Raw genomic sequence first — 18,585 nt, 5'->3', positions numbered from 1 at the left:
TACTTTACTTCTAGTATTTATTTATGTAGGTATTCATCTGGAAGATAACATTAGAAGATTTGTTGAATTAAGCTTGTGTTAGACACTTATCATGAAACATGTTTTTAATCCTTTAAAATTAATTTTGATGATGTGAAAATTGCATCTAAAAGTATAAAATTTAATATTAAATAAATTTTGAGTGATTAAAAACGTGTTTTAAAGTGATTTTAATAATTTTAAAACCACATGACACCAAATAGGAAATTTAATGAAAAAAAAATAAAAGAAAGGGGGTATTTTTAATGAAAAGAAAAAAATAATTGGAGGAAGAAAAAGGGATGAAAATGAAAATAACCTAAAGCATATAATAATTAGAGAAGGCATTAATTTTATGGTCAAAAGAAAAAACTTTTCTTTGATTAAAACTGAAGGGAAATCAGTTTATTACTTTCAATCAAAGGGAAACTTTTAAAGCTTTTGAATGTCAACCATACCACTAAACATGCCATGATTTTAGTTTAATTGCATAGGATTCTTGTCCTTGTTTGTAGGGTTCAAGTGGATGCTTTTTTTTTTTTGCTCCTTTCATTTGAATTTTCATTTTAGGGGTTGGGAAGGTCATTCCTAAATTGTAATAAAGATTAAGAATTGTGATTGATTGTGAAAATCTCCTCAAACTCACTAAGTGAAAAACATCGATCAAACTAAAAAATGTTACAAAAAATTAGTTATAATATCGTTATATAACATTGAAAGCACCTCAGAGTACTTTTTTGGTTTTAAAAAAGTTTCGATTTTCATGATCGTAACAATTTAGTCTTGTACTTTAAAAATTAAGGTCCCGTTTCATTTAGATCCCGTTTGGTAACCATTTTGTTTTTTAAAATCAAGCATATTAACATTATTTCCACCTTCAATTTTTTTTTCTTTTTATCTACTTTTCACTCATGGTTTAAAAAATCAAATAAAATTTTTGAAAACTAAAAAAAGGTAGCTTTCAAAAATTGTTTTTGTTTTTAAATTTTGGCTAAGAATTCAGCCATTGTACTTAAAAAAAGATGCAAATTATTGTAAGAAATGTGAATGAAATAGACTTAAGTTTAAAAAACAAAAACAATAAACCAAATGGTTATCAAACAGGGTCCTAGTTTTTTTTTTTGTTTTTTTTTTGTTTTTGTTTTTTTTTTTTTTTGAAAAATAAGCCTATAAACATTACTTCCATCTCCAAATTTCTTCTTTAGTTATCTATGTTTTACCAATAGTTTAAAAAATCAAGCCAAAATTTGAAAAATAAAAAAAGTAGCTTTTAAAAACTTGTTTTTGTTTTTAGAATTTGGTTAAGAATTCAACCATTGTACTTGACAAATATACAAATCATTATAAAAAATGGTAGAAAATAGGCTTAGTTTTAAAAAACAAAAACAAAAACAAAAAACGAAATGGTTACTAAAGTGGGTCTAAGCTTTTTTTTTTAAATATCAATTATTATTATGCAATAACTTGGTTTTTTTTAATAAACATATTTGGTCTCTAACTAGTTTACAAATTTACATACGTAATTTACATATGTAAAAATTCGATTGAATCATAACAACATATTTCATGATAGGGACCAAATCGTTACAAAATTTAAGGTACGTTAATTCATCACATACGAGTAAATATTGAATATTTTTTTTTCAAAAGAGAATATATGGTGAAAAAAACAAAAATGTACATATTATAAGGAGGTAGTTGAAATGAATTGAAATGATTTTGGTTCAAAATTTCTTAGAAAAAGCATGTTGATTGACTTCTTTTAGTGTGTAGGTACAGTTGTTAGAAACCCTAATCCAACTTCTAATGATTTTCAGCTTATTGATTTCTTTTAAATATTTAGTAAAAGCATATGCCTATTATAGCAATGATGGAGACTTCATGATAATTGTTGATTAAAAGCAAAATTGACCAACTTCCCCATTTTTAACCTACCTTCAAAATCTCTATACCATATTTAATTTACTCTGTTTTGTTAATTTATGGTCCTTTTTTAATGTAAAAAACATTTATTTTTGAAGTTTCAAATTAGTCAATTTAGTCCAAATTTTTTTAATAATTAGTTTAAAAGATCCATTCATTAACGAAATTGTTTAAATTAACAGATTTGTTCAAGTAGATTTTTTATTTGTTGAGGTGAGGTGGTTTACCGACCAAGTTGAAGATTAAATTTATATTTAACTTTTCTTGAAAGAAAGAAGAAAAATAAAAATCTAATTGGAGCCCTAAAAAAGCCTAACAACACAAACACAAAGTCCATGAGAAAAAAGAAGAAATTTGTTGAGATTCTTGACGCCGAAGGAATTGAAATCTCTACAATGATCCAAATAGGAATTGGGATCAAAATGTGGACAGAGAAATTTGTTAATTTAAATAGTCTTTTAAATCTATTATTAAAAATTTAGAGACTAATTTAGCTAATTCGATGTATCAGGAACCAAACACATCTATTTCATAAAACTCCGAGACTCATTTTCCCCTTGTTTTAATTTTAAAAATGGTTCTATTAGCATTTTTTTAAAAATAGAAATATATTCACATAATTTTTTTGGGCATGAAAATAAAACTAAAAATGATCATCAAATATATATATTTTTTCTCTCTAGAAAAGTGGTACACGAGAAACAAAGAACAAAAAATATATCTATACAAAAAAAAAAAAGAAGCTAATTTCATCTCACTTATCCACTCAAAAAATTAATGGCAAATAATATTTTCATATTAAAACCATTTTTGTCAATAAGAGCGTAGCTCAACTTTTCAAACCTTGAGGTCTGAAATGACATGCCTAAAATACCATCAATTAAACATGTTACTTTTGTAATATTACTATTTTGGGTTAGTAATTGAATTTTTAATCTATTTGACCTGCAAGATTGATGATACTTTTTAGTTTTTAGTTTCCCCCCATCTTTTTCTTGCCAAACTAAAAGGAGAATGATAAAAGACAGAAATGAAAAGAAAAACAAGGAGAAAAAGCTGTGTTTGCCCTTTAACATAAAGTTTTTGTAATCCTAACACTTCACTTTCCTTCCCCAAACTTTTGATATCAATCAATCAATGACTTTTTCTAGCCTTTTATCAAAGCAGCCATGTGCTTGTCCTCCTCTTCCCATCATCATTCTCAATCATCTTGATACAAAAATACAATTATTTGGATGATAATGCCTCTTTGCCCCTTATTGAAATTTTCTTCACTCAGAAACCCACAAGTAAATTCATCTCCAAGAACTGACTTTCAAGATATAGGATCAAATGTAGCTTTGGTAGCTAGAAATTCATTGATTTGCAGGAATACAAATGGTCTACTAGGAAAAACTACATAAAAACTACAACGGCGGTTGAGACTTCGAACATAGCACGGCCGTCGAGTTCTAAAAGCTAGCTAATAAACAGAAAATTTTAAGAGAGAAGATATTGACTTACATAGAAGTAGACAGTGAGTGTTGTTACATGAGGAAGATTATAGTGTTTTCAGCAGCAAATGGGGCATTTGGCTAACCCATTCTCATTGCAATCAGTACATCTATTATACAAGTCGATGTTGATGTTGTTGTAGTTGATGTCATCTTTAAGAACCTTGCAACTGCCATTGCAGCTTGGGCACACTAGAAACCTGGTGTTTGCACAGCAAGAGCAAGGTGAATTTGCCAAGTCCAATGGCATGCCTTCCAGCAATTTCCTTAGTTTTCCTTGCTCATGCAGGCCTACCACTTCGTCTGCTCCTCCGATGTACCTTCCCTTAATAAAAAGTCGTGGCGGGATCACCCTGCCCCCCAAGACTTCCCACAGCTCCTCCCTGAATTCCAAGTGCATCGATACATCTCTCTCGAAGAACAGCACTTTGAAGCTTTCGAGTAGGAACCGAATACTGTTGCATTCTTCGAACGTTTTCCTAATACTTCTCAAGCTTGTCGAATAAAATATAACAGATTCACTTCCTCCTGGTGGGCATCTCTCTTCAAAGTCTAACAAAGATGAATGTTCTTGACGATTGCCCACTTTCACTTGGTGCCCACCATTTGGTTCCATGGTAATCATGTCTGATAGGCATGGAGGCTCTGTATTATGTTTAGCAGCCAATATTTCTTCAGACTTTATGAAGGGAACGAGATGGTTTTGGTTGCTGACACTAATTTCGAGTTCACCTTCTGTATCTTTTAGATCTCTAATATGTTGGGATATGATGCAACATTCTACTACTGGCAGGGACACCCTGAAGTTGCTGCTCTTGGAAATTTGTTCTTCTAAAACTGGTGGGGTTTCACATATTTGGCTACAAGTGTTCTCAGTGGGGTCAGACAGAAGAGAGAGGCCTTGTTTTAAAGAGCTAATGGAAGGAAAGAGTTTCATCTTCTTCAGCAATCTTCCCTTCATTTTCTTGATCTATCTCTTCTTGTTATCTCATCATTAAATAGCAAATGGATGACATTCGACATCTTATGATCACCAAAGGTAGAAGAAAGGGATGAACTCACATTTCACTTCTGGATTCCAATAGCTAGAAAGTGGAGGCTGGAAGGGAAAAAAAAGCTGTTTGTTAGTTTGCTTTCAGAAGTCTGCATAAATTTATGACTTTAGCAGAGTGGGGCTTGGGTTGCCATTGAATAGAGAGGCAACTATTTCTAACTCACAATCTGACCCATCACCAACAATGGTCCATCAATCATGTTATGACACACTAATCAAATAAAGAAGGGAAAAAAAAAAAAGATGAAGAAGAAGAAAGAACCAGACCCCACCCATTTGGTATGATGCTCATGAGAAAAAGCAGCAAATTGAAAAGAGTGAATGCCAGAGGCTAAACCACACCATCATGATTTGGTATAAGGGAAACGAACCTTCTATGCTTTAACTCGTGTGCTTTTTCGACAAGCTTCATGATTCATCGGGGGACAATGCATGCCTATACTGTCTATAAACTTTGGTGGATTACCAAAGTCCCCGTCTAATCAATTGTACTGTACTATCTACAATCCTCAGTCCAGTGAAGAAAAATACTTTTTAAGGTAATTATGCATATATGAGACTAGAAAATATCAATCCTAAAACGTGTATCAATATCAAGTACAAGGATTCAAACATCTACCGTAAGAAACTTCTTTACATTAATGACCACATTAAAACAAGAATGAAGTAAAAGCTTGAATCTTTCCTCAAATGGTAAAACTAATTTTAATTAATTGTCATGCGGAGCAAAGTACTTAATTGTCTCTCTTTCCACTCTGTATCTACAAAGTACAAAGTAAACTGTGTGACACGTGATGATAAGTAGTAGTAAAATGCTCTTATAACACAACTTTTTTTTCCTTGATTTTCACCACCTCCTGAATTAGTTCTTCAAATAGTCACAGAACAGAAGTTGTCTGCCCAAGGAACAGACAAAGATTTAAAGACGCCAAAGCTCTAGAAGGGTTCATATGTACAAAGATCAATAGCTGAATAATCAATAAATAAAAGCCCTTAGCTATCTCCAAATAGTGATGCAATCACCAATTCATAATCAAAACGAAAGCATGTAAGTTTATTATCATCTCCATCAACAATGGTTATCTGCATATGATATGAACCCTGCAAGGAAAAGGAAATAGTTAGAATACATAATAGTTAAAGGAAAAAGCAATCGATGATTGTGTGTATATATATGTCTAAGATATTTCATCCTGAAATCCTAGTTCCTTTGGCTAGTAAGATCACCATGAACCTCTTTAGATGAGATTCTTGTTTTCAATAATCAGAATTGTGCCAAGTATAACTCCTAATAATTTATAACCGGGAGTCGGAGGGTTGCCCTCCAGACCTGAGGGCACCGTGCCTGCCCCAAGGCCAACTAGAACTCCTATTAGGTTCTAGTGAAATGGATAATACTAAAAGAACACATTAAAATAAGCGAGCCCATCCAGTTTTAAGGTGAGATCTGAAGTAGAAAATGAAAACTAGAGCAATGCTTCATATCCTTTCAAGATGCAACATGACTTTAGTAGATCAATTGAGCCAGGATAAAACCTTCTTCCTTTTAACTTATTTTAGGGGGAAACCAGAAACTAAAAGCAAAAGACAAACACAAGTGGTAAACATGAAAATAGTAGTCACTTACAGGTAAAAAGAATGCCAGAGGTGTTCGCGATGGAGGGAGTGCAAAATCACCAAACGAGTAAGGGCAGGACGTCTCAACACAAATGTCATGGCTCTCACTATATATGTGCCATCCAAAATATGAAATATCAACTACCATTTTTCCTGCAATGATTGGCTTACCTGTGCCACGTGTACAAGGTGGTTGTCATTAACTAAAAGTTTGAACCAAAGTTCAAAAGACAATATATGAGTAGAAAGGCTCGAGCTCGATCAACTATGGAGTTGTAGGAGAGGGTACACCTTTCTCTCTCAAGGGTTAAATAAAGACCGAAGGGCAGTTGATAATTCAATGTAAAACAAAGTGATAGGGAAGTATCCTCTAATCCTGCTTATCCATAAAAGGATGAAAAATCTAAAGGTTAACAGTGCTAAGCAAAGTCAACTTTAAAAAAATTCGTCATCTTTTGGCTGAACCTCATTATCGGTCCAATGGAAACACAGACGTGGGTATATGACCATTTAAAGATTCAGACGCTCATAAGTAAGCTTTCAACTCCTTATTCTAGAAAATAGCTAACTACACATACATGTTTGACCCATGCAACAGTATTCAATTTTCACCTTTGCATGACATGATTCTCATTAACACTTCAGTTTGAAGCTGATCTTTTAGCCCAAGCATATGAAGTAACCCCAATCGAACTCATCAACTCATTATTCTCCATAGAAGAAAAGAAAGGTAGTAGGCCCTGATGAATAGATTTTTTTTTCTTTCTTTCTTTCTTTTTTTTTTTTAAAGAAAACAACTCTCATTGAGAAAAAATAAATGAATACACAGACATCCAAAAAACCAAGCCCACAAAAGAAAGGGGGCTCCCACTACAAGAAGGGACCCCCAACTATGCAAAATTAAGTCTAAAGGATAGATGTTGTTAAAGCAGATGTCAGCCCTGTAACTAGGAAAAGAAGTTCAGTGCTTGTATTATTGAAATCTTCAGGTAAATTTTTTGAATTTTCTAAATTTCTCTCCTTTTTACCTCCCACTTCAGTGAGGCTAATATGCTTTGTTTTTAGAAGAAAAATACACAAGTCAAATTTTAATTTAGAAAAAAACACATTAAAATGGAGTGAAATGATGTATTTTTTATGTTAAGTACCCACTAAATTTGCCCTTCAAAAATTATTTTAGTTTAATGTAAATATGAACAAATTTGCATCAAACTTTTGATAAAGGGATTCATAGTTAATTTCAGCATGTATTTGTCAAAAAAAAAATGGAACGTCAAAATAAATAATAATAAAAACACTAAAGATGATAAAAAAGGCCAGGTGCAATATTAAGAAGTACCTATAATTAGATTGAAGGTCATATTTGTTGGATGACCCCTAACTATGGGGCTGGGAGATATCTCTACTCCTTTCACCGTGACATCATACTTAGCTGTCTCGTCTGCATCAGTTACAGAAAAGATTCAATTATATTTACCTCAACACAAAACTCCATTCCATTACAGAAAAGTTCAATCAAATTAGAGAACAAAGGTCAAACTTCCAAAGAGCCCAAGGGGTGCCAGTGAGAAGGACTTGAGAAGTTTAGAGTTACAAGATCTTAGGCTCAAATTCTTAAGTTAGTGAGGTGGGTATCATAAGTATAATGTAGGAAGTGATTCCTGACCCCATTATTTAAAAAATATGGTGATTTGACTTCCATAGGTTATTTAGTTCTCGTTTACAATCAAATTATGTTACATATCCACCATCGGTTCATCCTTCAAACATATAACACTCACTGAGATGCAATAAATTGATCCATTATGTATCTTTTGGTCTTTCTGAGAGAAATCCTGCGGTGCTTCAACTATTATTTGGTCTTCCCAAATGACCCTCTCACTTTACTTAATTCACTTCTTATTGGCCACCCATTCAAAGCAAAGAGGGAGATTTCGTGGACCTTCATTATCAAAGTTTACTTATGGCTCATAGAATGAAATAATTGAGTCTTTGAAGATAGACTGACGAATTTCACTTGCTTCTTTGATCATCTTTTATATATTGCTCACTTGGTGTAAACTCACCCCATTTTTTTGTGATTGCAGTCTTACATCTCTTATTTTACAGCAAAATACTATTATGTAATCTCACACGACATCTTGACTTTTTGTAATTTCATACCATCAATGAAATTATTTCGGACTGTTTCTCATTAAAAAAAAACGTGAAAAATTGAAGGGTGCCAGAAGTGTTACAAAATGAAGCTCTATAATAATATGGGTTATATAACAGATACTTAACAGTACCAGAAATGCAACTATGAATAGAAAATGATAAGAATGATGTTCAAAGTAAAAGTATTGTACACTGACATTGACTTCTAAGCATAAACAAGTGGATTAACAGTGAAATATAACATAAAATACAAAATCTAAGATTACAAAACAGAATCGGAAACTATTTAATCGAACCCACAAGACCAAAATTCAGAAAGGAAAGCAAAAATTCTCGAAAAATGGAACAAAAGCATCGAAATCCGAGACCACAAACCGCAGAGTTGGACTTGAGTGGCGAAGGAGAACTGTGGAACAAAGCACAACCAAAGAAGAATTGGGAAAATCAGCTTCATCTGAAAAGTGGGTTCCATGGAAAAGCTCTTTTTCGAGCTCCGTAACAACAAATTTGAGGAAAAACTTGACAATTTCTAATAATGAAGCTCTGGGGTTGCGAGAAAAACGGGGTTTTCGGTGGAGTAAAATGCGAGAAACTGAAAGATACGATTGCCATTTTTGAGTGAGATGAATCCCTTCTTCGTCGGGGTTTAGCAAATGGGGTGAAGAGAAAATTTCAAAAAAAGGAAAAAAAAAAAAAAAAGAAAAAAGAAAAAAAAGAAAGAAGAGAAGTTAAGAAGAAGCGAAGTAAACCGTTGACCTGGAATATTGCAGTTCTATGAACGCTCCCCATTATATTTATCTGTTAAATTAAATATATAAAAATATTTTTATCAATTTAGTCAACTTTTAATAAGTGACTCGAATAATTGATCATCAAGGTTTGATTATATAAAGTCTTAATCGCTTTGAGTATTTTGTAAAGTTGATTCGGAGTAAATTGGTTAAAATCACTTTTTAATTATACGTTAATTCTCACCCTTTTTAAATTATGTTAGTCTCTTAACTTTCAAGAATCATACTTCTAACAAATTTTCAATTTCATTCTTTATGAATAAAAAATGATTTTGTTGTTTAGTTCACACCAATTTCTATATATATATATATATATATTTAATTTATTAGTTCATTTCCACCCATTTTTTCTTTATTTAATGTCATATTTTTTATTAGAAAAATTGCACAATTTTTAATATTTAACAAATAACCTAGAGCAAATAAATTTTAAATTTAAGTTGAAAGTCTTGATGGCAAAATCCACACACGAAGATTCATCAACACTGGCATGGTGCTTGCCACAAGAAGTGAAAACACCGGTATGATGCTTGCAATAGGACCTCCAGTGCTTAAGTCAGTATTCAACAAAGGGCCAGCACAAGCTAGAAGGAAGTAAAAGAACTTACCTTGGTTGTTACCTATGGCCCATTATTTTATAGTGGGATGGACTTAAGGTTTCAAATCTAGGAGGGATAAAGGAATATAAATTTGGGCCAGATGAGGGGGCTTATTTATAGTGGGATGGACTTAAGGTTCCAAATCCAAGAGGGATAAAGGAATATAAATTTGGGCCGGATGAGGGGGCTTGGATCATGGCCTATGAGAAGCAAGCCTTCAGGGATGGAAAATGACTCGCCTCGACCTCTGAGGGCGAGGTGGGCAAGTTAGACCAAATGGCTCAACTTGCCTTGGCCTTAGTCAAGGAGGGCAAGTTGGGCCTTTTGGCATTGGCCTCTCATTTCCCTATTTTCTTCCTCTAGGGTGTACACGGATTGGGTTGGGTTGGGGATACTTTTTGAACCAACTCAAAAATTCGGGTTGGTTACCCAAATGACCCAATCAAGATCTCCAAACCCAACCCAACCCAAGCTTTAAAATTCAGGTTGGGTTGGATTGGGTTTTCGAGTTGGGAGAATAAAAAAAAAAAGAAAAAAAGATAGTGAGATAAATACAATGAAATCAATTGTACAACAAAGAGAGATATAACTTCTAAAATTTGATGTTTAGATTCAACTCACCACTAAAAATGAAAATCAGTGCCAACAGAGAGAGTCGAAGTAGATGATGGTGAGTCCATGATGTGCAAAGGAGGGAGAGGCAACAACAACGACTGTGTAACATTTGTGTATTTTCTTTGAAACAGTGGATGGTGTCTGTGTAATGATGGTAACAAAATCGATTGTGGTTGTAGAAGGAGATGATGAACCGTGCAACAACGATGACATTGAGAGAGATGAAAGAGAGACGATGGTCAGAAGGCGAGAAGAGGAAGAAATTGGACGAGGGTTGAAAGAAAATGAGAGGAATCGAGAGAGAGGCCGAGAAGGTTAGCGAGTTGCAGAAGATTCGCGCAAAAGAGAGAGGAAAAGGTTGGCGGCTACAAGTCTTGAAAATAAAAAATCCTAATTAAAATTTGTATATATAATAATAACAATAATAATAAGAATAAGAATAATATCACTAAGTCAGTTGGGTTTTGATCAACTCAGATTTTCTAAAAATGCAATCCGAACCCAACCCAATCCAAGAAAAATAATAAAAAAAGTTTCAACCATGGTTTAGATTTTATCCTCAACGACTTGTCTCTATGAGCTCGTGATTCTTAGTCCTAAAATTATGATATAACACTTTAAAAATATAAATCATAAACAAAAATTAATAATGCAAAATTTGATAGAAAGGTCTATGAAGTAATTTTTGTCAATCACGACAATTTAGAACCATTTACCAAATACTAGTTAAAGCTAAAGCTTAAAAATTGCGTATAAGTTTTTCTAGAAGCATAATTGCCAATTCCAAACTAAGTTCAAATTTCGTTTTCGTTTTGTTTCGTTTTGTTTTTTTTCCCCAAGAACCAAGTTAAAGTCTTCTTAGTTCAAATGATATATAATAAGTGTTAACAATTAAGAGGTTTGTAGTGCGAATTTTTCTATTTTAAATGTAGTAAAAAAAAACTTTATTTCAATTATATTTTATGGAATATATTGTTAATATTGAAGACTATTTTATAAATGTTTTTTTTTTGTTTTTTTTTTTTTAATTTTCTATGTTTGAAAACTAAGTTTGTTTTTGAGTTTTTTTATACGAATGACCTCCTCCGTGGGCCAAATGAAGAATTAGTATCTTTTAAAAATGAATGAAAAGTGGCATTCTGCTTATGTTAGAACCCTATGAATTTAACCATTTGACCCCGAAAACCACTCATGCACTATGATTCATAAGTATTTTTTATACTTGATACTTGATCCTCGCTCCTCGATCCTCGATATTTGATACCCGATGCTTGATGCTCTACACTCTATGCTCTATGTTATATGCTCTATGCTATATACTAGCTACATGCTACTAGATCTTCGATCCTCGATCTTCAATCCTTGATACTTGATACTCAATACTCGATGCTTGATGCTTTTTGTTCTATGTTATATGTTATATGCTCTATGCTACATACTGGCTACATGCTACTTGATATTCTACGCTCTATATTGTATGTTTTATACTCGATTCAGAAGTTCACTTGATGCTCAATACTCTAAAGAAGAAGAAGAAGAAACGCAGAAAAAAATAGAAGAAATGCAAGAAAAAATAGAAGAAAAATGCACAAAAATACAGAAAAATAATTGCAGGAAAAAAAAGATGGAAGAAGAAGAAAGTAAAAAAAAAAAGGAAAAAAAAAAGCCACAAAATGAAGAAAATAGAAATTTAGGGTTAAAGTGGTAATTTCATACCGTGATGACATAAATATAAGGTCAAAATTCATTGGTTTTCAAAAGAGTACCAATTTTTCATTTTTGTCATTTATTATGGGTCATCTATGCCATTTTCCATTTTTTTTTTCGTTTTGACATTCTTAAAATACATTTGAATTATAAATTAATTTTTTTAAAAAATATGCAAGAGTTCCCCCTCCCCCCCCTCGAAATTTGATTTAGAATTTTTTTAGGAACTTTTATGGATAGAGTGGGATAGTCGACTCTTTTTATCTCTTTACTTTTTCGAGAAACGAAAATTTGTGTGTGTTTTCATTTTTGTAAAAATTGTATGTGTGTTTTATTTTTCGTAAAAATGTTTTTTTTTTCTTAAATAATCAAAGTTATAGTTTTATACACACAAAGTACATAGGAATTAGCAATCAAATGAAATTGGAGAAAGAATCCCAATTTTGCTCCTTGTTTCACTCCATCGATGGAAGAGATGCTCCCATGAATTCTTCCAATGCCATTATTGGTATTTGAATTTATCAAATGAATTCTGATATTAATAAAAATAATAAATATGAAAAAAAAAGTTTAAGAGGAGACCGATATCAAATAGAAATGTTTATAGGGTGAGATAAGGTTGAGGATGACATCTCTGTTTTCGTTGTTATTGAATGAAAATTTTGGACCAATAACAAATTATCACGTCATTTCTCAACTTAATGCCAAAATTATAAATAATTGAATTTGGGACTAATTAGAAAGTTGAGATGTGTTCGGAATTGAAATTGAAGACATAAATTGGAAAATTTCGATGATACCATGGGTTTTCTATATGACCATTGGCTTGAATAAAATTAGTTTGGTCAAATTTGGTATTATAATTTGAGTTAAAGTCTAATTGAACCCAAACAAACAAGTTTAACTTGGCTCAAAATGCCAAATCCCAAATCCAATTAATTGAGCCCAGGGGCCAAGTCCATGGACTAAACAAGCCCAAGCCCACAAAACCCATCTAAGAACTCTATAAATAGAGGAGTTCTCTTCATTTGTGGGGAGAGCAATTCTCTCCAGAGAGCATAGAGAGAATTCTTTGCATTCAGAAGACTCATTGACTTTTGAAGACTGAACCACTCCATGAAGCCTAAATTCTGAAGATACAAAAATTCTTCCAAGACTTCAACTTTAAGAACATCACGTGCTCTGTTTCCCCAAGTCAAACGTACACATTCAATGGAGAGAGAATCAGAAGATCAAGCACTAGAGAGAGAACCACATCGCTTCAAAGTTAATAATCACTTAGTAAAAATGATTAGCCGTTTTTTTCTAAGTTAAATAATCCTAGGTAAAATACTTAGTGGGAGGAAAATGGGGTATATGATACTTCAATTTTCCTATCACGTTTCTCTCTAACAGTTCACACCGTGAGACCTATACTTGGTCTTGAGGTATCTTTGCTTGTGTCCCCCTACGAGTGATGTTTGTATAGGTCAATAGCAAGCTGAATGAAAAGTGTGTTTATAATGAGTGGGAGCGAGATGTGGTTCAATACACCCCACAGTCTCTTTTATTAATTTGTAGTAAACTTTCATGCTCAGCCTCGAGACACCTTTGCTTGTGTCCCCCTTGAAGGAAATCAGATTCGTGATTTCCATGAGCAGCGGAAGAAAGATAATTCCAAATTACAATCATGAATAAATAATACATTTATAGTCGACTTAAAAAAAACAATTATATAATTCATACATAAATTACAGCATGAAAAACTCAAATGAACAGAGAGCAAACTCTACGCACATTTGAAGATGCGTCTCCACACTCCATTGTGCGACCGCTCGAACAACAACAACCTCGAACGTTTGATCTACACGACCACAACATAGCACGAACACTTCGCGCTCGTCCTCAACGATCGCCTCGATCACGAACTCCTCAGCAACAACACAAACAACCTTCAGAAAACCTCGACGGTGTCGAGTTGAGTATGACACTACCAACAAAGCTACCTTGGTATTCTCGGTGTAAGAATCCAGAGAGTGGACTCTGTTCAAACTTGGAATAAGGCAGCCGAAGGAGGAAACACTGATCGTGTACACGATTGGGCAAGTGGGAGATGGCGGAGACCTATCGTATAGGTCAATGCCCAATCGTTTAGATAAAGCTAAACGATCATCTAGCAAAAGCTATGCGATCGTTTAACTCATCGTTTAGCTCGATCTGTCGCCTACAGGCTCTACACAATCGTTTACTTTGGGTAAGCGATTGTAACGACCGGATCCTTACACATTATGATCTGACCGTTACGACATGCATACTTAGACTTTTCTATCATGAAATGAGTTTTTGGTGAAAATTTCAAAGAACATATCTAAAATTTTATTAATTAGATAGAAAAGCTATATAAAAAGTTTATTTATCAAAACACCAGGATCCATAAGACATTAGCGTGATGGTACAAAATGCATATGCTATATAGTGAGTTTGATGGTTGGCCATTTGAGCGACGTCCAATTCTGCCATCTATGCTGTGTCCTTACCTACAAAGTCTGTAAAAATATAGGATGAGTATATAATATACCCAGTAAGTAGTTCTCACGTAGGGTAGTGACCAAATGCACAATCACAAGCAACATGTCATAAAAACATATGTTTGGGACCGAAAACGTATAATAACATGTGGTGGTCGGTTATGCTTCCAACATAAATCTCTCCGCCCTGATAGGAAGATGAGAACCTAAGCGAAAACTAACTCATCTGATGATTAGCGGGTCATGCAGTCAGTAGGGCCAGAGTCGCATCCAACATCAACCATTAGCATAAACGTAATATTGAACTAGAGGGGTGCAACCATACATTCCCTGCTAGTCCCTAGCATAAATATAACGTAAGATTAGGCCTGGAGGGGTGCAACCATACATGCCCTGCCAGCCCTGGAAGCATAAATTTCTCCACCCTGATAGAAAGATGAGGACTTAGCGGAAACTAACCCATTTGATGATTAGCGGGTCATGCAGTCAGTAGGGCCAGAGTCGCATCCAACATCAACCATTAACATAAACGTAAGATTAGACTGGAAGCATAACTTACACCTAATTAAAACTTGATTTTAATGTAATTGTGAACAAACATAATGCATGGGGTCCCTTGTAGAGAAACGTGTTTTAAACATGTAATGCAATATAACAATTAACATAATCATGCAACATAATAAAGGTACACTACCAATAGAACATTTAAAGAGAGGGTGAAATAAACTACTTACCGTGATCTAGTTATTCCTTATTATTCTTTATGATTTGATCAGTTAGAGCTTTCCCTTTTTAAACTAGAAGGAAATTTGGGCAGAAATTTGGGCAGCACCTTACCCGAGCTTTTCTCTTTTTAACCTCACAAAACTTCCTCACTCACACTTACTCTTTCACACGATTCTTTGTTACTGCGATTTATTTGAGAATGGGTTAAATCTTTAGGCAAAGGGTTCTATTTATAGTAGTTTTCAGCTTTTCCTCAGTGTGACAAATCATCGTACAGGTGGCTTCTTTAAAATTACTTAGGGTTTAAGGATTCCTCTCAATAAGACACCTAATCTTGGCTAACGTTTGCCCTTACGTCATCATTCTTTGTTTGTATTCAATTTTAGGGTTTTTCTATGTATAATCTATAATATCGTGGCCAAATTCAACGCATAACTCGCGCTTCTGTCCAAATCTCGCTCACTCTGCTCTCAGAATCTTGCTCTCTCCAGTTTTTTCACTAGGAATTCCACTCTGTCCACTCTCTCTTTATCCAAATCTCGTTCCGTCAAAATCTCGCTCTCCCTGCTCTTAGAATCTCACTCTCTCCAGCTTTCTCGCTGGTTTTCTCTCGTGACTCTCGCTGTTACTGTCGCTGGTCCCGCTTCCGCTCCCGCTCTCGCTCCCGCTCCCGCTCTCGTCTCGCTCTCACTCCCGCTCTCGCTCTCGTTCCGCTCCCGTCTCGCTCGTTCCCGCTCCACTCTCGCTCTCGTTCCCGCACCGCTCTCGCTCTCGCTCTCGTTCCCGCTCTCGCTTTCGCTCTCGTTCCCGCTCCGCTCTCGCTCTCGTTCCCGCCCGCTCTCGCTCTCGTTCCCGCTCCGCTCTCGCTCTCGCTCCCGCTCTCGCCTCTCGCTCCGCTCTCGCTCTCGCTCTCGCTCTTGCTACCGCTCCCGCTCTCTCCACTGTCTCGCTGAGAATTCTCGCTCTCTTGACTCTTGCTCTCTCCAATGTTCTCTCCAATCTCGCTAGTTTTCACGCGTGGTTGCCCTTCACTGCTTGTGGACTCCACTTCCTCTTTTTAACTCTTTCAAATTTTAAGAGTATATGGGCAATTAATTCACCTCCAATTCTTCCAATGAGCAGTGCCCAAACAAAAAGTTATCTACTACCCGTTGTCTCCTGAATTAGCTAACGTCCAACTTCTAATTAATCCTCCCTAATTCTGCTCCTTTATTCATTATTTTTTGGATAATGAATAAATTTCCAATTAATCCAATAAATTTCCAATTTCCAATTATTCATTTTTTTTTCTAAATTTCCACCCCTTTAAATAAAATTTCGTCCTGCTTATTATTTGACATTTAATTTCCTGTATGCGTACAAATCTGGGTCATTACGACGATCGTCTAAAAAAAACTATGTGATTGTTTATTAAATACTGCATGATCGTTTAGCTCGCCACTTCACGATTGTTTAGCTCGTCCAATCGTCGTTTAATAAATCCATATTTACTAGACGACTACGTGAGTTTCTTTTGCACGATAGAGAAATTTTTTTTTTTCAATCGTTTGTAAATCATCATTTTCAAAATAGGAAAACCACTTTTCTTTTAAACTCATGGTTACCATGAATCCAATAACCACCCATTCATTTGGTTATTTAAAAAAAACGAACTAATTATCCAATAATTAATATTATTATAAATATAAATGATAACCAACTTATCATACTATATTTATAACCTATAGTTTAATATTTCATCTCATGAAACACATAAACCATAGTTCTTTTTCTATTCCATGGTACTTAATGTAAATCTCATTTACATCAATCCTTCACTAGATGTATCTCATATATTAAACCAATTATATCATATATAATAAAAATACCTCTTGTCAATTTGAACATTTCAAATCAACACCAAGAATTGATCCTCAACTGAATCCATTAAGCTATCAAGGGGACCTCATGGACCTGTAGCTCAAAGCTCTATCGGTACGTGAATAACTGACTAAATCTTTAGTCATGGGATCCACCATCAGTTAACTGCCAGACACTCCACTAAAGACTGACAGCTGAACTCTCTTTACCACAGATATATTATGTATCCATCTTAACCAATCAGCAGTGCGACAACCCTTAACAGATCGCTCGTAAGTACAGTTGGGCCAATAACCATTATGCCCCTGTAGTTACATCTGTGTCCTTAAGTACCACCGATCCCTCTAATGAACATCAGTCATAGTGGATCCTTCGGTTTGATTAATATTTCGATCAAAGACTTTATTTCTTAAAATGATTTAATCCTTTACCTCTCGATGAAAGATTCGAGGAAAAATATAAATTCTCGTGATTTGTATCCAAAAATCAGTTCGAAATTGAAAAAATTGGATCATGAAATTACGAAACATAATTTTCTTGAATTGGATCAATACTTCCAATTGAAGGAATAAGGGATCCATGATAAAGGTGGAATTTTTTCTAATCGTAACTAAATCTTCAATTTTTTCTTTGTATAAGGGAGATTGAAGCAAAACAAAATAGCTTATTACAATGTCTTTGGTTTACTAGAGACGTCGACATCGTTTTTTAGCTCGGCGGAAACAAAATACTTTTCCTAAGGATTATTTTAAATAGAAATAGGGAATGAAATAAATACCTGGAAAGATTGTTATAATCTTCTCTTGTATAGGGATCATCTATAAAGCGGGTCCTTTTGAATGCATTCAGACGGAAAGGCTGACATAGATGTTATGGGTGGCATTTTTTTTTGTTTACATCTTACATTTGGGAATTTATCCATCTTCCATAAAGAAGCCGAATGAAACCAAAGTTTCACGTTCGATTTTGAATTAGAGACGTTCAAAATGATGAATCAACGTCAACTATAACCCGTAGTCTTCCGTGGGTTCGATTCCCGCTATCCGCTTATCTTATTCTTATGATTGATATTTAATAATATATATTATAAATATAATAAATTATTTATTAATATTATATTAATGTATTAATGAATTTCATTTATATTTATAAATTCATAATGTAATTACTCAAATCAAAATTTGCAATTTACTTAATTTTAAGTAATGTATTAGTTAATGTAATGCATCATTGAATTGAATACGCAATTTCCGGAATTCTCACACTTTTTTTTTTACGAACAAGAGAGGTGAAAATACGAAAAAATAAAATTGGAATAAAAAGCGTCCATTGTCTAATGGATAGAATAGAGGTCTTCTAAACCTTTGGTATAAGTCATAGTCCTACTATGACCGAGTCTTCTCTTCCAAAGAGAAGCTGTGACCACTATGTTCAAGCCCGGAATCAGCCCTTAAGGGAACAATCTCTCTACTTATCCTTACTTCGAGAAATAATTGAATTCCATCTTGTGGATTGAGT

At 34.1% G+C, this 18,585-nt stretch overlaps 2 protein-coding genes across 2 annotated transcripts; both read right to left on the bottom strand.

The window, feature by feature from the left end:
- Positions 1-3,264: 3,264 nt before the first annotated feature.
- On the bottom strand, positions 3,265-5,030 carry LOC120091784 (uncharacterized protein At3g28850). The gene is made up of 2 exons (XM_039049904.1): positions 4,860-5,030; positions 3,265-4,533 (listed from the first exon to the last, which is right to left on the bottom strand). Exon 2 carries the CDS (start codon positions 4,393-4,395, stop codon positions 3,493-3,495), a length of 903 nt encoding a protein of 300 aa, XP_038905832.1. The 5' UTR covers positions 4,396-4,533; positions 4,860-5,030; the 3' UTR covers positions 3,265-3,492.
- A 258-nt stretch (positions 5,031-5,288) lies between these two features.
- Positions 5,289-9,010, bottom strand: LOC120091785. Its single transcript, XM_039049905.1, has 4 exons — positions 8,638-9,010; positions 7,445-7,546; positions 6,116-6,276; positions 5,289-5,589 (listed from the first exon to the last, which is right to left on the bottom strand). The coding sequence occupies exons 1-4, from the start codon at positions 8,732-8,734 to the stop codon at positions 5,482-5,484; spliced, it is 468 nt and encodes a 155-aa protein (XP_038905833.1). The 5' UTR covers positions 8,735-9,010; the 3' UTR covers positions 5,289-5,481.
- Between the last annotated feature and the right edge of the window lie 9,575 nt (positions 9,011-18,585).

This window comes from Benincasa hispida, chromosome 11 (genome assembly GCF_009727055.1).
Source record: "Benincasa hispida cultivar B227 chromosome 11, ASM972705v1, whole genome shotgun sequence".
Classification (NCBI taxonomy): domain Eukaryota; kingdom Viridiplantae; phylum Streptophyta; class Magnoliopsida; order Cucurbitales; family Cucurbitaceae; genus Benincasa; species Benincasa hispida.
This window is presented reverse-complemented; position numbering and strand designations above follow the sequence as displayed.

Excerpts from the sequence above, each read along its gene's own strand:
- LOC120091784 (XM_039049904.1), bottom strand. The coding sequence starts at position 4,395 with ATGAAGGGAAGATTGCTGAAGAAGATGAAACTCTTTCCTTCCATTAGC.
- LOC120091785 (XM_039049905.1), bottom strand. The coding sequence starts at position 8,734 with ATGGAACCCACTTTTCAGATGAAGCTGATTTTCCCAATTCTTCTTTGG. Across the intron at positions 7,547-8,637 it reads CACTCAAGTCCAACTCTGCG|ACGAGACAGCTAAGTATGAT; the intron begins GTTTGTGGTCTC and ends TAACTGATGCAG. Across the intron at positions 6,277-7,444 it reads GACCTTCAATCTAATTATAG|GTAAGCCAATCATTGCAGGA; the intron begins GTACTTCTTAAT and ends CACGTGGCACAG.